General features: G+C 43.7%; 4 protein-coding genes across 4 annotated transcripts in view; 2 read left to right on the forward strand and 2 right to left on the reverse strand.

Annotated features, from left to right (window-relative positions):
* LOC134183706 (uncharacterized) overlaps window positions 1-60 on the forward strand; it is a 1,206-nt gene extending 1,146 nt beyond the window's left edge. The window contains exon 1 of the mRNA XM_062651299.1: window positions 1-60. This exon is cut by the window's left edge and continues 1,146 nt beyond it. The gene's annotated coding sequence lies outside the window, so the exon portion shown is untranslated.
* A 4,498-nt stretch (window positions 61-4,558) lies between these two features.
* On the reverse strand, window positions 4,559-8,443 carry LOC134183559 (filamin-A-like). The gene is made up of 2 exons (XM_062651141.1): window positions 8,072-8,443; window positions 4,559-7,538 (listed from the first exon to the last, which is right to left on the reverse strand). The coding sequence occupies exons 1-2, from the start codon at window positions 8,382-8,384 to the stop codon at window positions 4,678-4,680; spliced, it is 3,174 nt and encodes a 1,057-aa protein (XP_062507125.1). The 5' UTR covers window positions 8,385-8,443; the 3' UTR covers window positions 4,559-4,677.
* A 948-nt stretch (window positions 8,444-9,391) lies between these two features.
* LOC134183701 (uncharacterized) lies at window positions 9,392-11,353 on the reverse strand. Its single transcript, XM_062651292.1, has 8 exons — window positions 11,232-11,353; window positions 11,103-11,163; window positions 10,781-10,879; window positions 10,078-10,165; window positions 10,002-10,020; window positions 9,843-9,942; window positions 9,650-9,777; window positions 9,392-9,585 (listed from the first exon to the last, which is right to left on the reverse strand). The coding sequence occupies exons 1-8, from the start codon at window positions 11,314-11,316 to the stop codon at window positions 9,521-9,523; spliced, it is 645 nt and encodes a 214-aa protein (XP_062507276.1). The 5' UTR covers window positions 11,317-11,353; the 3' UTR covers window positions 9,392-9,520.
* Window positions 11,354-13,328: 1,975 nt separating this feature from the next.
* LOC134183540 (uncharacterized) overlaps window positions 13,329-17,500 on the forward strand; it is a 9,067-nt gene continuing 4,895 nt past the window's right edge. Inside the window, exons 1-4 of the mRNA XM_062651119.1 lie at window positions 13,329-13,524; window positions 13,656-13,724; window positions 14,897-15,024; window positions 17,288-17,405. Coding sequence (XP_062507103.1) covers window positions 13,357-13,524; window positions 13,656-13,724; window positions 14,897-15,024; window positions 17,288-17,405 — 483 coding nt within the window. The 5' untranslated portion in view covers window positions 13,329-13,356. The remainder of the gene's footprint in view (window positions 13,525-13,655; window positions 13,725-14,896; window positions 15,025-17,287; window positions 17,406-17,500) is intronic.

Genomic DNA, 17,500 nt, shown 5'->3' on the forward strand with positions numbered 1-17,500 from the left:
AATGCTCAAGGAATGACTAACAGGATGAAACGACAACAAATTGCAGACTGGATGATCAGAAAGAATATCGATATTTTGTGTTTACAAGAAACATATGCAACAGCTGAAAATTCAAATTGGCAATTACAGTTTCCTACACATTCCATTTTTCATGCTTATGGTACAAATCATTCCAAAGGAGTATCTATCATTGTGAAAAATATGCCCCAACTACAATTCAAGAAGGTCCTACAAGACTCCAACGGACGTTATTTATCTATGAAAGTAAACTACCCTTCCCTCACGTTCGACCTCGTCAACCTTTACGCACCAACGTCCTCGGCTGATCGCAAAGATTTCTATCAAATCGTGACTTCACAGCTGCAGAATTCACCAAGACTGGTTGTCTGTGGTGATTTCAATTGCGTCCTTAACCCCAGTATGGACAAACTGTCCCAAGCAAAACTAGGACCCAGGAGCAGCGACACTGCTGCACTTCACACGCTCCTCTCAACCCTCAACTTGACTGATATATACCGACAATGCCATCCAGATGCTCCGGGTTACACATGGAGTCGATCAAATCCACCAGTAGCCTGCCGACTGGATATGTTCCTAACCTCATGTGTGTTGGAAAACAAAGTACATGAGATTTCTGTTCTTCCCACAGCGTTCAGTGACCACTCGTGTGTACTTCTCAAACTTCTGGCTTCGTCAACATGTACTAGAGGACGGGGATATTGGAAACTTAACAAAAGTCTTTTGTCTGAAGCTTGTTACCGACGGAAAGTCACCGCCTTTTGGCTACACTGGCAATATCAGAAACCACGGTTTTTGTCACTCCTCGAATGGTGGGACACCGGAAAGGCTCATATCAAATCTTTGTCGATACGTTATGGAATACAACGCCAAAGAAAACAAAATAAAACTAGGACTAGACTTGAACAATCACTACAAAAAGCACAGTGCGCAATTCAAAACGGCCAAATCACAGCAGTCTCAAGAGCTGAATTCTTTCGGAAACGTTTACAAGAATATGAGCAAGAATATATTCAAGGTAAACAAGTTCGCTGCCGAGCACAATGGATAGAGAGTGGAGAAACTTCGGGTAAGTTTTTCACCGCAAAAGAAAACATCAAGGGAACTCGAGACTGTATCACTGAACTAAACTATCAAGGCAAGAGAGCCACAGACACAAATGCCTGTCTTCATCTTACTCAAACATTTTATACCGACCTCTACCGAGAGCAAGCAATCGATGACGAAACTAGTGTGCAAGCTCTGTCTCATCTCAACAAACAATTAACATGCACAGACAGTTTTTCGTGTGAAGGTCCGTTAACGCTGGAAGAGTGTACAGAGTCTCTCAAAACACTACACGCAGGCAAGTCTCCTGGCATGGATGGTCTTACGACAGAATTTTATAGAGCTTTCTGGTCACTGCTTAGAGACGATTTTGCGCAAATGGTTAACGCAGTCGAAGAAAAGACCTCTCTTTCCTATAGCCAGAGAACCGGAATCATCCGTATCATATATAAGAAAGGAAATCGAAACGATCTCAAAAACTGGCGTCCCATCAGCCTTCTGAATACCGACTACAAAATAATCACAAAAGCTCTAACAAATCGTCTAAAGAAAGTAATCGGATCAATCATCCACCCAGACCAGAGTTGCAGTATTCCCCATCGAGCCATACAAGACAATTGCGCAACAATCCGAGACGTACTTCACTGGTGCTCTGGTACAGAGAAAGATTTGGCTGTCATCTCTCTAGATCAAACAAAAGCTTTCGACAAGGTTAACTGGACACACCTGTCTAGAGTACTCGGTGCTTTTGGGTTTGGTCCCTCTTTCCAAAAATGGGTAAAAATAGTGTATTCTAACATCGGCAGTCACGTCATAGTCAATGGATATCTGTCATCAAGAATAGACATACACCGCGGCGTCAGACAAGGATGTCCACTGTCACCTCTTTTATATGTTCTCAGTTTCGAGCCTTTAGCGTCAGCAATAAGACAAAATCCTATCATACAAGGAGTGCCAACTGTTGACGACCCTCTCAGAGATAGTATTAAAGTATCCAGTTATGCAGATGACATGACTGTTTTTCTAACAACAGAGACAAGCTTTCGGGCCTTAAATGACGAACTAACGGTTTATAACTCTGCCAGTGGAGCACACCTCAACCGAGAAAAGTCGGTTGGTTTATGGCTTGGAAAGTGGAAACGTCAAGAAAACCCATTGCAAATAAAATGGACTACCACAGCGATCAAGATTCTTGGCCTAACGTTCAGTCCTTCGTATTATGAATCTATGAAAGAAAACTGGTCAATGGTCTTAGAGAAACTGAAAAAGACATTGGACATTTGGAAAAGTCGAGATCTGTCATACCTAGGGCGAGCACACGTCCTGTCAACATACGCTCTAAGCAAAATATACTACACGGCACACACATATACTATGCCTCATCAAACGTTACAGCAATTCCAAGACATTATCTGGGATTTTCTTTGGATTAAAACGCCACCACTAATAAAAAGATCGGTGTGTATTTCACGAAGTAGAGATGGAGGACTAGGCATGCCTCATCTCAGTTCTAGACTAATGGCAATACGCCTCCAAGCGATCCGACGCTTGTTTGATAAAAAGAATCAAGCAGCTTGGAAAGACCTCGCTCGACAGCAACTATCTCATCTCAGTGGACAATACAACATGGGCCATGCAGTTTTTGCCGCCTCAGGCTGGATGCCCGACCATCGCAACTACACCAAGCTTTCATCCTTTTATCGCCAACTTTACATGTCCTGGAGAAAACTGGACGGAGGACGAGATCTTGCCCCTCCCAAGTATTATGAAGATGCTGCCGAAGAACCTCTGTGGGGAAACCAACTTATAAAAGACCAGTCCAATCGCCCCATACTTCAGCCTTCACTAGCTAGATGTCGCTTCTTCAACGTTAGAGATATATGGACCAAACAACTTCCAGATGCCAGAACGGTCGCGGCAAAATTTTACCCTCAAGTTTTACATGCCATTCCGCAATCTTGGACTAGCCTCCCCCATCAAGAGCCCTCTTCCGAACATAGAATGCCACATTGGCAGGCACGTCTCTGTTTCTTCAGCACAGCCGATAAACCACTGCTACTGTCAGATGCGAATACACGTTTATTGTACCGATGTCTCTTATCTAAACACATAGACCGTCCACCGTGCCAGGAAAAATGGGAGGCCTCATACGGACCAATTACGGACAAACAATGGCTCTCACTATGGAATTTTCCTCAAAACATGACGCCTTTACAATGGGACATAGCATGGAAATTTCTGCACCGGGTTCTGCCAACTAACTCAGTCCTCTATACGGCTAAACTTGCCACAACACGTCAGTGTCCAGCGTGCCACCAGCCAGACGACACCATTGAACATGTATTCAATACTTGCCCGATATGGAAAGGACTCTTACGGCAAGTTTGTCTCTTATTGAGTAGGGTATCCTTAAATCCACCTACGGCCCTCCACCCATTGGAGCTGATGAATGAAACTGGAAACCTAAGAACTTTCTTCGTCATTCTCATGACCACCTATTGGACAAAAAGAAAAACTCTTCCTCCTGTTGGAATTATGAACAGTTTTAAGTGGCATCTACGTCGACATATACGAACTGTTTGTGCAAGAAAGTCGGACATATCTTTTTGGAAGCCTTTGGGACCTTTTGTAAACCTAGCTTTAGTGTAAAGAATTTAGATTGATTTAGAAGTTGTACCAACTTTTAATAATAACAAAAAAAAAATGTATGTATCCCTAATTTGTGTCTTCGTCAAATCTGTGGTATAAAATGGGAGGATAGAGTCCAGATACAGAAGTCCTTTCTAGAACCAATATGTAGGGTTTGGAATACTCTCTTCTCAAATGTTAATTTTGCTGGACTGGTCACATGATGCAAATGTCAGATACTAGAATTCCAAAGCAACTTCTGGCGACTAGGAGAAGGGCAAAGACACCAAGGAGGACCAAAATTGAGGTTTAAGGACTCTTGAAAGAGTTATCTGAAGTTCTGTGACATCAACCCTTCTAGCCTTGAGGCCCTTGTGAAAGACAGAGCTTTGTGGCGACGCTGTTATCAGCATCCACGCACGAGTTTGAGCAAAAACGTGTTCAAGCCTTCTGAAATCAAGAGACAGCGGCGTAAGCAACAACAACAACAACAACATTAACAACCATCTACCATCAATCCATCTCTACAGTGTCCAACGTGTTACCTATCTTGCCGCTCAAAAGCAGGCCTCATGTCACATCTTCGACGTAAGAGACATTGAAGAAGAAGTCATCTCCGAAAGCGGTGAACATACCATCATCATGTACGTACTACGTCTCTATGTACTATCAGGTATGTAAGTAGGTAGGTAGCCTCAAACCAGTCTCGTGCAGATTTGTCCACGTGGGCGTGTCATTTTCTTTGTGCACCCGGATGCATTCCTGGCGCCACACCAAGGCACCGGCCTCATCCGAACTTGGACACCCTGGGGGCCCTACATCATGCAACACAAGAGCACAACAAACCGAAAACATAACATCTCAGCAGAGGTATAATACCAATATATATTGTATCAAATCTCGTTTTGATATTTTGTAGTATAAAAGCAGCATTATTTCAATTGATAGGCTACATAAGTGTTTATCCAACAATATTGGGGCTAATTATAACATTTCAGTTGAAGATGAAATGTCTGGTCTCCTGCCTGTCAGTGCGTTCATCCCAGCGAAGCTCATGCCAAACAGTCCTCCCTTTTGTCTTTCCTCTGGACTTGCTGTTGGTTTAGTATCCGACATGGCTGGTGACGAAGACCAATTGTGTGTAGCTGCGCTTGCTTGTGTTGGTGCCCTTGCTTGTGTTTCTGTCCTCACTTGTGTTGCTGTCGGTGTGTTCGGTGACTCTATGTCTGCTTGTCTTAGCATTTCTTCGTCTTCCACTCGACCATCTCCACTCGCTTTTCTTCCTTTCTTCTTCTTCTTCTTCTTCTTTGCTTCTCGTTTGACTCGAAACGACGACGATCTGTGACGTGTAGTGATAGGTTTGTGTTGGTAGTATTGAGTCTGATGACCACCGGGCGCTACAAGCATGGCATGGTGAGACTTCGATGATAAATAGTATTGCTGTAGAGCATCTCTGCTGTAGTGACCAGACGTGCGTGTGGCCGTGCTAGCAAGCTTTTCCATCTCTAGTATAGCTGCCTGACGCCTCTCCTCGTGTTCTTGTCGAATTCTTCTCTTTTCTTCCGATCTCACTCTTAGTTCCTCTATCTTCTTTCTCTTTTCGTTTTCGATTCTGGCCTTTCTTTCTTCCTCCGACTTGATTCTTCTCGACTGTCGCATTTCTTGTCGCTGCCTCGCTCTCTCTTCCTTTAGCTGAACCTCCAATTCAGCCTCAGGGTCGGAGATGTAGACCCCAAATGGGCTGCCGGGTATCTCAACAGTTGACCAGCGGATTGAGATGAGATACTCTCCTGCCTCCTGAGGATTGTAGGAAGCAGTTAGAACACGCGGATCGGGCTCTCCATGCTGTACTTTTACTTTAAAAGAGTCTTTGATTCCGTGGACTCGCACCGACAAGGATCCGATCCCCGCCTCACGGGAATCGATGTAGAACTCACACGCCTGTTTAACTACCCCCTCGTTTAATCCGAGACCGTAGGCTATACATTTACTCGCATCCGCGCCCGGCCAGACCCGGAACCGATGCGGCGTCCCGGATATTGCCTTGCGAGCCCACCGCACGTGTAGTATGTACCGACACTTTCCGTCGTTCGGGGTGAAACGCAACGCGTACTGCCCGTTTCCCGTTTTCTCGCAGGGCACCTTGAACACCTCGCGCTTCTCGCTCAATACTGCAGCCGCCAGAGAGCCGGCGCCGGCCTCTCTGGCGTCGATTCTGAACACCAGCTCTTCCCCGGATATCTTATACCGCTTCTTGTCGGGATAGAAAATGCATTTGCTCGCTTCCGCTCTTTGTTTGACGGTCAGCTTGAACGGACTGCCGGGGATATGTACGTCATAGCATTTTACTTGTATTAAATACGCTCCGGGTTTGGGCGCGACATAGTCTACCAAGTACGTTCCGTTTTCGTTCTCGAACAGCTCTACTTCCGCTTCGCATCCAATGCTGGTAATTGATATTGAAAGTGCGTCGGCGTTCAGTAAACCAGGCGGTAGGCCGGTGACTGTAAATGTCGACTTCTCGAGGTTGGTCGCGTTGTACACGCCGCTGCCTGACAGTCGTGCGTTGCTCGCTTCTTTCTTGGCGTCGACAAGCGGGACGACGAGCGGAGAGACGACGAGTCTGTGCCCATTGAAGAGCAGCTCGAGTTTTACGTGTGAGCCGGTTTTTTGACTGATTCGAAGAGTTGTCGTGCTGTCGTTGGTTTCTGCGGTAACAACGCCTTTGTCTTCTTCACTCAATTCGGCTTGGAATATGCCGTCTCCTGCGTTACTTCTGTCTATCACAACTTTGCCTTCGTCTCCTTGTATGAAGTAGGTCGGTTGAGTGATGATTTTACATTTTGTTGGATCAAAGGCGTTGACTTTGAAAGGAGATCCCGGCACTGCTTGTCCGTTTAGGGTTACCGTCAGAGAGTGGTGTCCGACTCTTTGGCAACAGTATGACACAGTGAAGACGCCCGGAGACAGCGAGGAGAGATCTACTGGCACGTCCTCACTTCCTGGTCCTTTGAGTTGGATTAGCAGTTGCTCAGTGTTGCCTGCTCGACTGGCGTTGACCTTGAATCGAGACTTTACTCCCACAACGGCTTTCTCCAGACCGGAACCAGAGCAGGTACATTCTCCTGGGAGTGGCAGCAATGTGGCCGTTTTTAGTTGCATGAGAAACGTTATGACGCTCAATTCGTCGACCTTCGGGTTGGTCATCTCTGTAGGCGTAAGAAGCTTTTTCAATCCCAATCTGTACTCGCCCTCTTCTATAGCCACGCGGAGATTTTCCAGTCCGTTTTCTGTCTTCATGTCGGCGCAGTTCGGACACAGCTGATCGAAGAGGCGATGCATGAGGGTAGCCAACGCGATGCCGTCGCTCCAGTCGGTGGAGAAATTTTGGATACCAAACTCTGGGATGATCTGTTTAACCCACTTGAGGAGATGCTCTTTCGCCGGTGATACGAAGTAGGAAAGATATGTCATCATGCTCAGCTCATCAATGTTTGGATCAATGAAGTCGTGAGGCTCAATTAGACTGGGCACTGAGAGATGAGTCTCGGCAAGGTTCATGCCTCTCTCGACGTTTTCCAGCTTGTCGTTGGTGTCTAAGTCTAGATAATCGGGGCAAAGTCCTGGACGGAGATTCTCAACAATACCACAGAGAGCACGGCCGTCATTCCAGTCGCTAGTCAGGTTGTTGATTGGAAGGTCTGGGAGCATTGCTTGGGACCATACTTGTAGGATGCCCTTGGTGGAGATACGTTGGTTGGTGCTTCGTATTTGAAAGCGTTGTATTAGCGTCCATATCAGACCGAGAGTCAATTTTGTATTACCGCCGACAATGTCTTCGGGACCTAGACAGATGAACTAAACGGTGAACGTTGGTGATTTGGTATCAGATGTTAAGTTTGCTGGTCTTGTTTACTGTTTGTGACTTTGTCTGTCTGTAGATATGTACATGTATGTCTGTTTGTTTGTCTGTCTGTTTGCTTGTTGTCTCTCTGGTGGTCTGTCTGTCTGTCTGTCTGTCTGTCTGTCTGTTTATCTTTTTACGAAACACTCTCAAGTCTAACGGAACCATAGGCTATACCTAACCTATAGAGACAACAGGTTGGTAGCTAATTGTTTGTATCTCTTTCTTATCTCTAAATCTATTGTTTATAACTTTATCTCTGTCTGTCTCTGTCCGTTCATCTGTTCGTTCTACACGTCTCTCAAGACTACATCGATGTGTTTGCTGGCTACTACTATAGTTTTGTAGTGCATTTCAATGTGTTTCGACCTAGAAGCTGCGGATGATATGCACCTTTATCACGTGTACCCAATCCTAATGCATGCACTCCCACATTCTATAGCCCCACCCGCAACAATAACCATTCCAACTTACCTATATTAACAAGCTTTATTCCCTGCTCTCGAACAAACTCCAGAGCCGCCCCAACGTCGGCCAATTTCTGCACTCTCAGTCGAGGCTGGCGAGTGTTTTTTCTCGCTTTAGTAACTCCAGTTAAGTTTTCCACAAGCTTAATAAGCAAATCGCCGTCTTGTAAAGCCGTGGTAAGATCTCGTATCGGCTCGCTGGCACCGTTCTCTCCATTCAATTTTAATCGCTGGTTGATCCAGTTTGTGAAGGTCGTACTTTGGATTTTTGACCAGTTTTTCTTGATGGCCGGTTGCGATCCGAAGACGTTACTTGTCATCTTTCCTAAGAGTGGCGGTTGTTGTACATATTCTTGTGTACGCGATGAGCAGGGTCACGGCTTGTGACCCTTGTGTACCTTAGTGCACGTGATGCCGTGGAAATCTGAGGGAGGAGAGGAGGAGAATGAGGTAGATGCTATGTATAGAAAGAGTTGTCTTGTTTACTGCTTGGAATTTGTTGAAGGACGCTGTACAAGTTTTGCAGACATATATATGAGTGATGGGATTTAGTTTTACAGGAGGCATCCACTGAAGCAGTGGTTGTTTATAGTCTGTTTGTGAGTAAGTGGTGTGTGTGTGTGTGTGTGTGTGTGTGTGTGTGTGTGTGTGTGTGTGTGTGTGTGTGTGTGTGTGTGTAAATTAAGGAGTTTAGGATGAGGAGACTGCATCACAGAAGGTGAAGAAGAGAAGGCTGCATGGTTGGGACATTTCGTAAGAATGCAGGACCATAGAATACCGAAATCAACTCTAGTCGGGTGGTTGCCTCCCCAGATGTGGTCGAAGGATGGAGAGATGTGATAAGAAGAGATCTTAATTGTACATTGAAGTATCAGAGCATGAATGGTATGATGAGGCTGTAAGGTCGAGAGCGGGGTGGAGCTATAGTGCATTGAGTGTGTCGTGATAGTTTGGAATGGAGAGAGAGACTGCATGGTGGTGCATGGTACGTGCTCCTGTGGCTGCCAGAGATGTGATGTGTGAGGTGTGCTCCAGGACCTCTAGAAGACAGTGATAAGGCAAGACACAAGCGTGTGGATGAGATACAGATGCCTGTAGAAGAGAGCAGCAAGGTGCAGTCGAGTGTCAGCATTGTTTCAGATGGTTCCGGAGTATAGAGGAGGGCTGGTGGTAACAGGGATGTATAGCACTCACATTATTTCACCTCTGGACTTGTTGCCCCTTTGGGTTAAGCGTGACCGTGTAGCGGTGGCGTTTCAATAGGATAGGGTGGGTCTGCAAAGTACGGTCACGCATGCGTGAGTGCGTGTGTACGTATATAGGCCGCTGACATTCACATATATCTCTTTGCAAACGTAACCCTCACACTCTCATACACAAGACAATATCCACTCCAAAAGCCTTTTATATAGCAGGCACCATTCGATCACAATGCATACTCACATCACATCTCCAACTAAGTCGACTTCTTGTTCACGAGGCTCTCAATCACCTTGACCCAGTCAGACATCGAGAACGTACCTACCCAGAACAGCGCATGCGTCCACTTTCATGCCGAAATTTGCACACTCAACGATATAATTACCCGCTTCAGGAACTTTGATGCCGTTGATGGCGAATCCAGGAGTGTCGGAAATCGTTCTATCACAAGAGTGCTTCCAATCAAGCACAGCCCGTTCGTACACCGCATCATCTTCGAATCCGGCCATGATTCTATTGCCAAAAGCGCATTTAATATCAACTGCTAGTAAATCTGAATTCACTGATTTGCTGCTGACTCGGAGGAGGTGATGCCGAAGTTGCCGGATGAGACAATGGATGCGATGTGTTGTCGAACTTCGTCTTCAGTAAAATTGACAGCCGGGCCAACTTTTAGCTCTGAAAAAAAAGTTAGATTAGGTAACATTGATGGCGCTCGTTTTGTGCGGGTTTCTTACCTGCTTGACGCTCAAACATCTGTGAAGCAAAACATTGTATAGAGAAGATGAAGTGAGGTCATATAGATTGTCTTACTAGAGAAACGAAGTCGGCGTAGATGCTTTCTTTTTTAGAGGCGACAGTGTAGGCAGCTTGAGCAGTGAAGAAGGCGTGATGGTGGAAACTAGGAGAAAAGGGTGTGTCTATACATTGTGTACTTATAGAACTACATACTAAGATATAATAGTTTATTGTATTGCTAAGCGATATGGACAGAAACGGACACAAACAGGCAACCAAGAATGCGAACAAATGCAGGGGTAAGGTAATCGACAAACATGCAGACATGCCGTATACTATAGGCGTAGGAACCTAGATTTGGTTGAGGGAGGATGCACACATTTGCCTAAGAAGACGTGCGTGGCTCTACACAACAAGGCCCAATGTATTATTTTTAATTAATTATATACCTCTGCATGCTACACAGCAAAGAAAACAGGAAACCAACATTAACACTAGTGTTAGTGCACTAATCTAGTATGCCAAGTCAGTGTTATCAGTATACGTCTGGCTGTCATCCTTACATATTAGTAGGTCACTTGACAGCTGGAAAAGAGTAAGGGGCACGTGCCCTCAGTACCACCACCCACCCGGTTCCTACGCCTATGCATGCAAACCGACTGAGATGCTTATAGTTGCCTACAGATCTTAATTAATTTCTACGTAAATTGAGTCGCCATGCATGCATGCATTCCAGTTAATTAAACATTTAGCTTACATAAAACGCATATATCCTTACGGTAGCGGAAAAAGAACTATGCGAACTCTTAAATCGCTCTTGAAATGGCTCATCAACTGCTGAAGTGCCGGCCAGTTGGCTTTGGAGTCAGGGCAGAGCCTGCAACAAAACGGACAAAACCGTCTAGACTCATCCGTTTGTTAGCTGCTGCGTGCGTGGAAACGAGTAACAGTCACACACACACACACACACACACACACACACACACACACACACACACACACACACACACACACACACACACACACACACACACACACACACACACACACGCACACACACACACACACGCACACACACACACACACGCGCACGCACGCACAGGTCGTAAAACACGTCAAGATGAACATGAGTCGATTCCGTTCCGTTTTGAACTACAACACCTGCAACATTCAGCTGCATGTCTACACAGTACATTGACGGTTGCTGGTAAAGTTTGTCGAATGCTTACCGACTGGCACTGAAGGTACGTGAGTTTCCAGCTGAGCGGCAACGCTAACGGCCCAAGCAACCAACAACAGAGCGTTTTGCATCATCTAGTTTGCAAACTGATGAGTCGAGCTGTCTCGTGACTGCTCATGTGTATAGTCACATGATTAAGACGCTACTCTGACATTTAAATTCGCTGTACATGACAAGACTGTATTGACCAACTCAGAGCTGCCAACTCTCCCGCATTGAGAGGGAGACTCCCGCATGTGGGACCCTTCCCCCGCCTACCCGCATTTGGCATCAAATCTCCCGCATTCTGACTATTGGTGGGTGTAAACAAAACGATAGGCGTGCCTGTTCTGTGTAACTGTGACCCTACCGCTTTAGTACATTCATGTGTACGCACATACTTGATACACCAATATCAATTTTCATTTGTCAGCCCCTCTCTTCATCCGGCTCTTTCCTAGCATACTTGGTCAAAATACTGTACCGACATAGAATGAGGAGTCGGTCAGAGGAGGAAAAGAGGGAGGGGCTGGCTACCTGATTACCATATGTATTGCTGGAAAAGCGATCGAAGAAGGCTACAAGAAAATAGAATCCAGAACGTCGCAACTAGCCACGAAAATGTGCATGTACTTTGTTCTTAGATTTTTATAACAGGCAGTAGTACGCACAGTACAAGATCTGTGTTTAATAAATTAACTATTATGTTGAGTAATTGGTGTTGATGCTGTGTGTCGCTAATTAGGCACATTAATCAATCGATTAAACATTTGTTGCGCTATAATTAAATTAATTAATGGCTTCTACTCCAACCGGGCATGCAAATACTTAAATTTTGATGATTAGATATTATTTATATATATTATTTAACACTTATTACAATATAAATTTATTGATATTAATGCTATTTTCGGCGTGTCCAAAAATTTTGAAAACTCCCGCATTCTCCCGCATTTTTTCCTGAAAACTCACGCATTTTGACACTGTTAGGTTGGCAGGTCTGCGGCAACTAGACCTTTTCACAGGGCGTGGCACTAACGACGTCATCGCCAACCGCGCGCCGATTTGGTTCGCTTTCGATGCATTGGCGTTTGTTAACCGCGTGAGTCTAGAGCCAAAGCAACAATTTTTCTTTTCGAACTTTAACCGGTGCGTATAGCGATGCATCGAATCAGGTGAGGCCTCATTAGGACTCGGGTCTTGTGTGTTTTGCGTGTTCTGCAGTGATGAACAACCTCTTTCTGATCTTTTTCGTGACTCTACCGCGTCATTTTGAGTGATGATGTAACAGTGAGACTTGACAGACGTCAAATGCTATTAGAGTTATTAGAAACGCCCTAGACTACAAATTAATATTCGTGCGCTTGGACGTTTAGTACTCCGCCGGAAGTATGAGTACGCTCGCCTGGAGTTCCATGCAGTATCTCTTGACAGCGGCGTAGACAGAGCAAAATATTTGGAGGGTTTATTATCAATAATAATTTGTTCAAAATTAACTGTATATGCTCACACACACACACACACACACACACACACACACACACACACACACACACACACACACACACACACACACACACACACACACACACACACACACACGCGTATATATATATATAAGTATATATGTATATACGTATAGATTTACAAACTAACAACGTATCATTTTGGCACTGTATAATTATGTACATAAAATCACTCTATTAGACTATACAATAGATGATCAACCACGCCCATAATTTTTAGAGGTCCTAAACCCCAAGAAACGCCCTCAGCTACGCCACTGCCTTGCATCAAAATTCAAAGAAAGTGGATATCATGTACATGGATAGTATGTAGACTTGACTCCTTGACTAGACCTTTAGTATATTTGCTTTCGTCGGCCATGTGTCTGAGCACGTGGTCGAGGTAGCAAAAGTAGTCTTCCAGGAATTTGTTCTCACATGCTAAATTGTAACATATTCGACAATTATTACTCTCCCAGCTTACTATAAAGACATTATGCTTAAGTTCTTACATAAACTCTCATAAAAGTTTGGCGTTGAGAATTGGCGCACACTTGAGCACCGCGTTACGAGGCAACAACCTTACTAATTGATATCACTATTCATATTTTGTCCGTTATCATTTTTACAATGCCTTTGTCTGAGTCTCAGAAGAAGTATTTGCAACGAGGATTACTTATTGTTCACGTGACCTTATCTGGCATCGTTTTGGTTGGAGGAATACTCGAGTTTGCTCTCATACCGCCATTGTTTGACGTCGGAGGAGACAGAATACGCATCAAAGATGACATTTTTAAGGTCAAATAAGTATTGAAAGATACAACAACCAGACAACTAAAGAGTGTAGCTTACTAACTTGTTGTGGGGCGTGGTTGCTGCGTGGCCTCGGATTCCGGATTGCAGTGTGATTGTGTTGTTCTTTGTTGTAGAATGATCCCAGAGCGTCGAGAGATAGCATCAGACGGCTTATGGATATTCCAGTGGTTGTAAACAATCTGGTTAGTTTGTGTGTGTGTGTGTGTGTGTGTGTGTGTGTGTGTGTGTGTGTGTGTGTGTGTGTGTGTGCGTGTGTGTGTGTGTGTGTGTGTGTGTGTGTTACTCTGTGCATGTTGTTGTTGTTGTTGTTGTTGTGTGTGTGTGTGTGCGTGTGTTGCTGTGTGCATGTTGTTGTTGTAGTTGTTGTTTTGTGTGTTGTTTGTGTTTGTTGTTGTAGTTGTTATGTGTTGTTATTGTTGTTATTTGTGTGTTGTTTGTGTTGTTGTTGTGTGTTGTTGTTGTGAGTTGTTATTGTGTGTTGTTGTAGTTGTTGTTTTTGGGTGTTTGTGTTTGTTGTTGTAGTTGTTATGTGTTGTTATTGTTGTTATTTGTGTGTTGTTTGTGTTGTTGTTGTGAGTTGTTGTTGTGTGTTGTTGTTGTGTGTTGCTGTAGTTGTTGTTTTGTGTGTTATTTGTGTTTGTTGTTGTAGTTGTTATGTGTTGTTATTGTTGTTGTTTGTGTTGTTGTTATGTATTGTTGTTGTGTGTTGTTTGTGTTTGTTGTTGTTGTTATGTGTTGTTATTGTTATTTGTGTGTTGTTTGTGTTGTTGTTGTTGTGAGTTGTTGTTGTGTGTTGTTGTAGTTGTTTTGTGTGTTGTTAGATTGTTGTTATTTGTGTGTTGTTTGTGTTGTTGTTGTGAGTTGTTGTAGTTGTTGTTTTGTGTGTTGTTGTTTGTGTTTATTGTTGTAGTTATTAGGTGTTGTTATTGTTGTTATTTGTGTTGTTATTGTGTGTTGTTGTGTGTTGTTGTGAGTTGTTGTTGTATGTGGCCGCCACTTCAATGGCAGCAGCTGACTGATTGGTTGACTCGCATCATTTCCGAACTCGGTTTTTGATCAGAAGTTGATCCAGACCGTCTCTCATGTCTTTTGGGAGACAGTCTGGAACTTTGAGTCTACATGATCAGCTACCTGGCAAGACACAACAGGCATGCATGCACAGGCTCATCATTTTGTCTTCTCGTCAATTTGTTTCTCAAACTGTACAACATTCCATGTCAACAATTCTACAGTTTAACCTATCTGTACTTCCAAGTTTAGACCTACTCATACAATCGTGTCCCAGACTATACATTCCATAACATCTTCACACATAATAATAATTCCCTTCTTGTATCAATTCTTTATCTTTTAGATTTACTTTGGATTGTGCATGTATTTCCATTTCACTGGACTCTCATACATTCTCACTTTGTGCGTCTACACGTTCAGCTTTTCTTTCATTTTGGTGAACTATATGGCTAAAGACTTTTTTCTCTGGAAGTATGAAGATAGCAATACTGTGCTACTTGGTTTGTCTAACCGACGAACAAACAGACAGACAGACAGAAATATTGTTGACAAACAGAGTGACAGACACAGTGACAGACATAGTCGCAGACAGGCAGACTGACAAACAAACAGACAGACAGACTGACAAACAAACAGACAGACAGAGAGACAGACACACAGACAGACTGACAAACAGACAGACAAACAGAGAGACAGACACACAGAAAGACTGACAAACAAATAGCCAGACAAACAGACAGACAGAAAGATAGACAAACAAAAACATAAACAGACAGACAAAAAACACACAAAACAAACAAACAGACAAACAGACAGCAATATCGTTGACAAACAGAGTGACAGACATAATGGAACAGACTGACAAACAAACAGACAAACAGACAGACTGACTGACAAACAGACAGACAGACAGACAAACTGACAAATGAACAGACAGACAAACAGACAGACAGAGAGACAGACAGACAGACAGACTGACAAACGAACAGACAGACAAAGACAACAGATGTGACCTCTTTGCCGCCCAGTACTTTAACCACTAGCTGGTACTGGAGGCTTTGCTTGTACACTGTAGTTTTTAGGTGTAGTCCTCATTTTGTTTTACACGAGTTTCAATTTTAGCTTAGTTTAATTGATGAACACTACTAGTAGTTGGACAGTACACAGTACCCTGCATTGCAAAATGTATCATAGATAAAAGTTCAAATATATGTGACAGACAGACAGACAGACAGACAGACAGACAGACAGACAGACAGACAAACAGACTGACAGAAAGACAGACAAACAAAAACATAAACAGGCAGACAAAAAAACAGACAGACAGACAGAAATATTGTTGACAAACAGAGTGACAGACACAGTGACAGACAGTGGCAGACAGACAGACTAACAAACGAACAGACAGACTGACAAACGAACAGACAGGCAAACAGAGAGACAGACAGACAGAAAGACAAATAGACAGACAGACAAACAGAGAGACAGACAGACAGACAGACAAACGAACAGACACGCAAACAGACAGACAGACAGACATACAAACAGACAGACAGGAAGACAGACAAACAAAAACATAAACAGACAGACAAAAACACACAAAACAAACAAACGGACAGAGACAGCAATATTGTTGACAAACAGAGTGATGGACACAGTGACAGACATAGTAGCAGACAGACAGACTGACAAACAAACAGACAGACAAACAGACAAAGAGACAGGCAGACAGACATACAAACAGACACACAGAAAGACAAACAGCCAGATAGACTGACAAACGAACAGATAGGCAAACAGACAGACAGACAGACATACAAACAGACAAACAGAAAGACAGACAAACATAAACATAAACAGAGAGACAGAAATATCTTGACAAACAGAGTGACAGACACAGTGACCGACATAGTGGCAGACAGGCAGACTGACAAACGAACAGACAAACAAACAAATAGGCAGACAAACAGACACACAGACAAGCAGACAGACAGACAGACACACAGACAGACGAACAGACAGACAAAAAGACAGACAAACAAAACATAAACAGACAGACAAAAGAACACAAAACAAACAAACAGACAGACAGAAATATCGTTGACAAGCAGAGTGACTGACACAGTGACAGACATAGTGCCAGACAGACAGACTGACAAACGAACAGACAGACAAACAGACACACACACACACACACACACACACACACACACACACACACACACAGACAAACAGACAGAAAGACAGACAAACAAAAACATGAACAGACAGATGTAAAACACACAAAACAAACAAACAGACAGACAGACAGAAATATCGTTGACAAACAGAGTGACAGACACAGTGACAGATATAGTGGCATACAGACTGACTGAAAAACAAACAGGCAGACAAATGAACAGACACACAAAACAAACAAACAGACAGACAGACAGACAAGCAGACAGACACATAGACACACAGACAGACAAACAGACAGACAGAAAGACACACAAAACAAACAAACAGACAGACAGACAGAAATAACGTTGACAAGCAGAGTGATAGACACAGTGGCAGACAGACAGACTGACTGACAAACAGACAGACAGACTGACAAACAAACAGACAGACAAACAGACAGACACACAGACAGACAAACAAAAACATAAACAGAGACAAAAAACACAAAACAAGCAAACAGATAGACAGATCGTCCGTCGTCGGTTTGATCAGTTTGTCTTTCATGTTGTAGTTATCTCAGCTCTCGTGTGGGTGGAATTATTCTCATGATATCGACATTGACGATGTCGTTTGTTGCCAACGCTGTCTCTCTTGCATGGAAACGAAAGAAATTATACTTTGAGTTTAAAGTGAGTGACTGTGCACTGTGTGTAATAGAAATTGGGTTATTAGTCGTTATGTTATGATACACTGACATTTCAAAATTAAGTTTAACTCATTGTTG

The sequence above is a fragment of the Corticium candelabrum genome, chromosome 8 (assembly GCF_963422355.1).
Source record: "Corticium candelabrum chromosome 8, ooCorCand1.1, whole genome shotgun sequence".
Lineage (NCBI taxonomy): Eukaryota > Metazoa > Porifera > Homoscleromorpha > Homosclerophorida > Plakinidae > Corticium > Corticium candelabrum.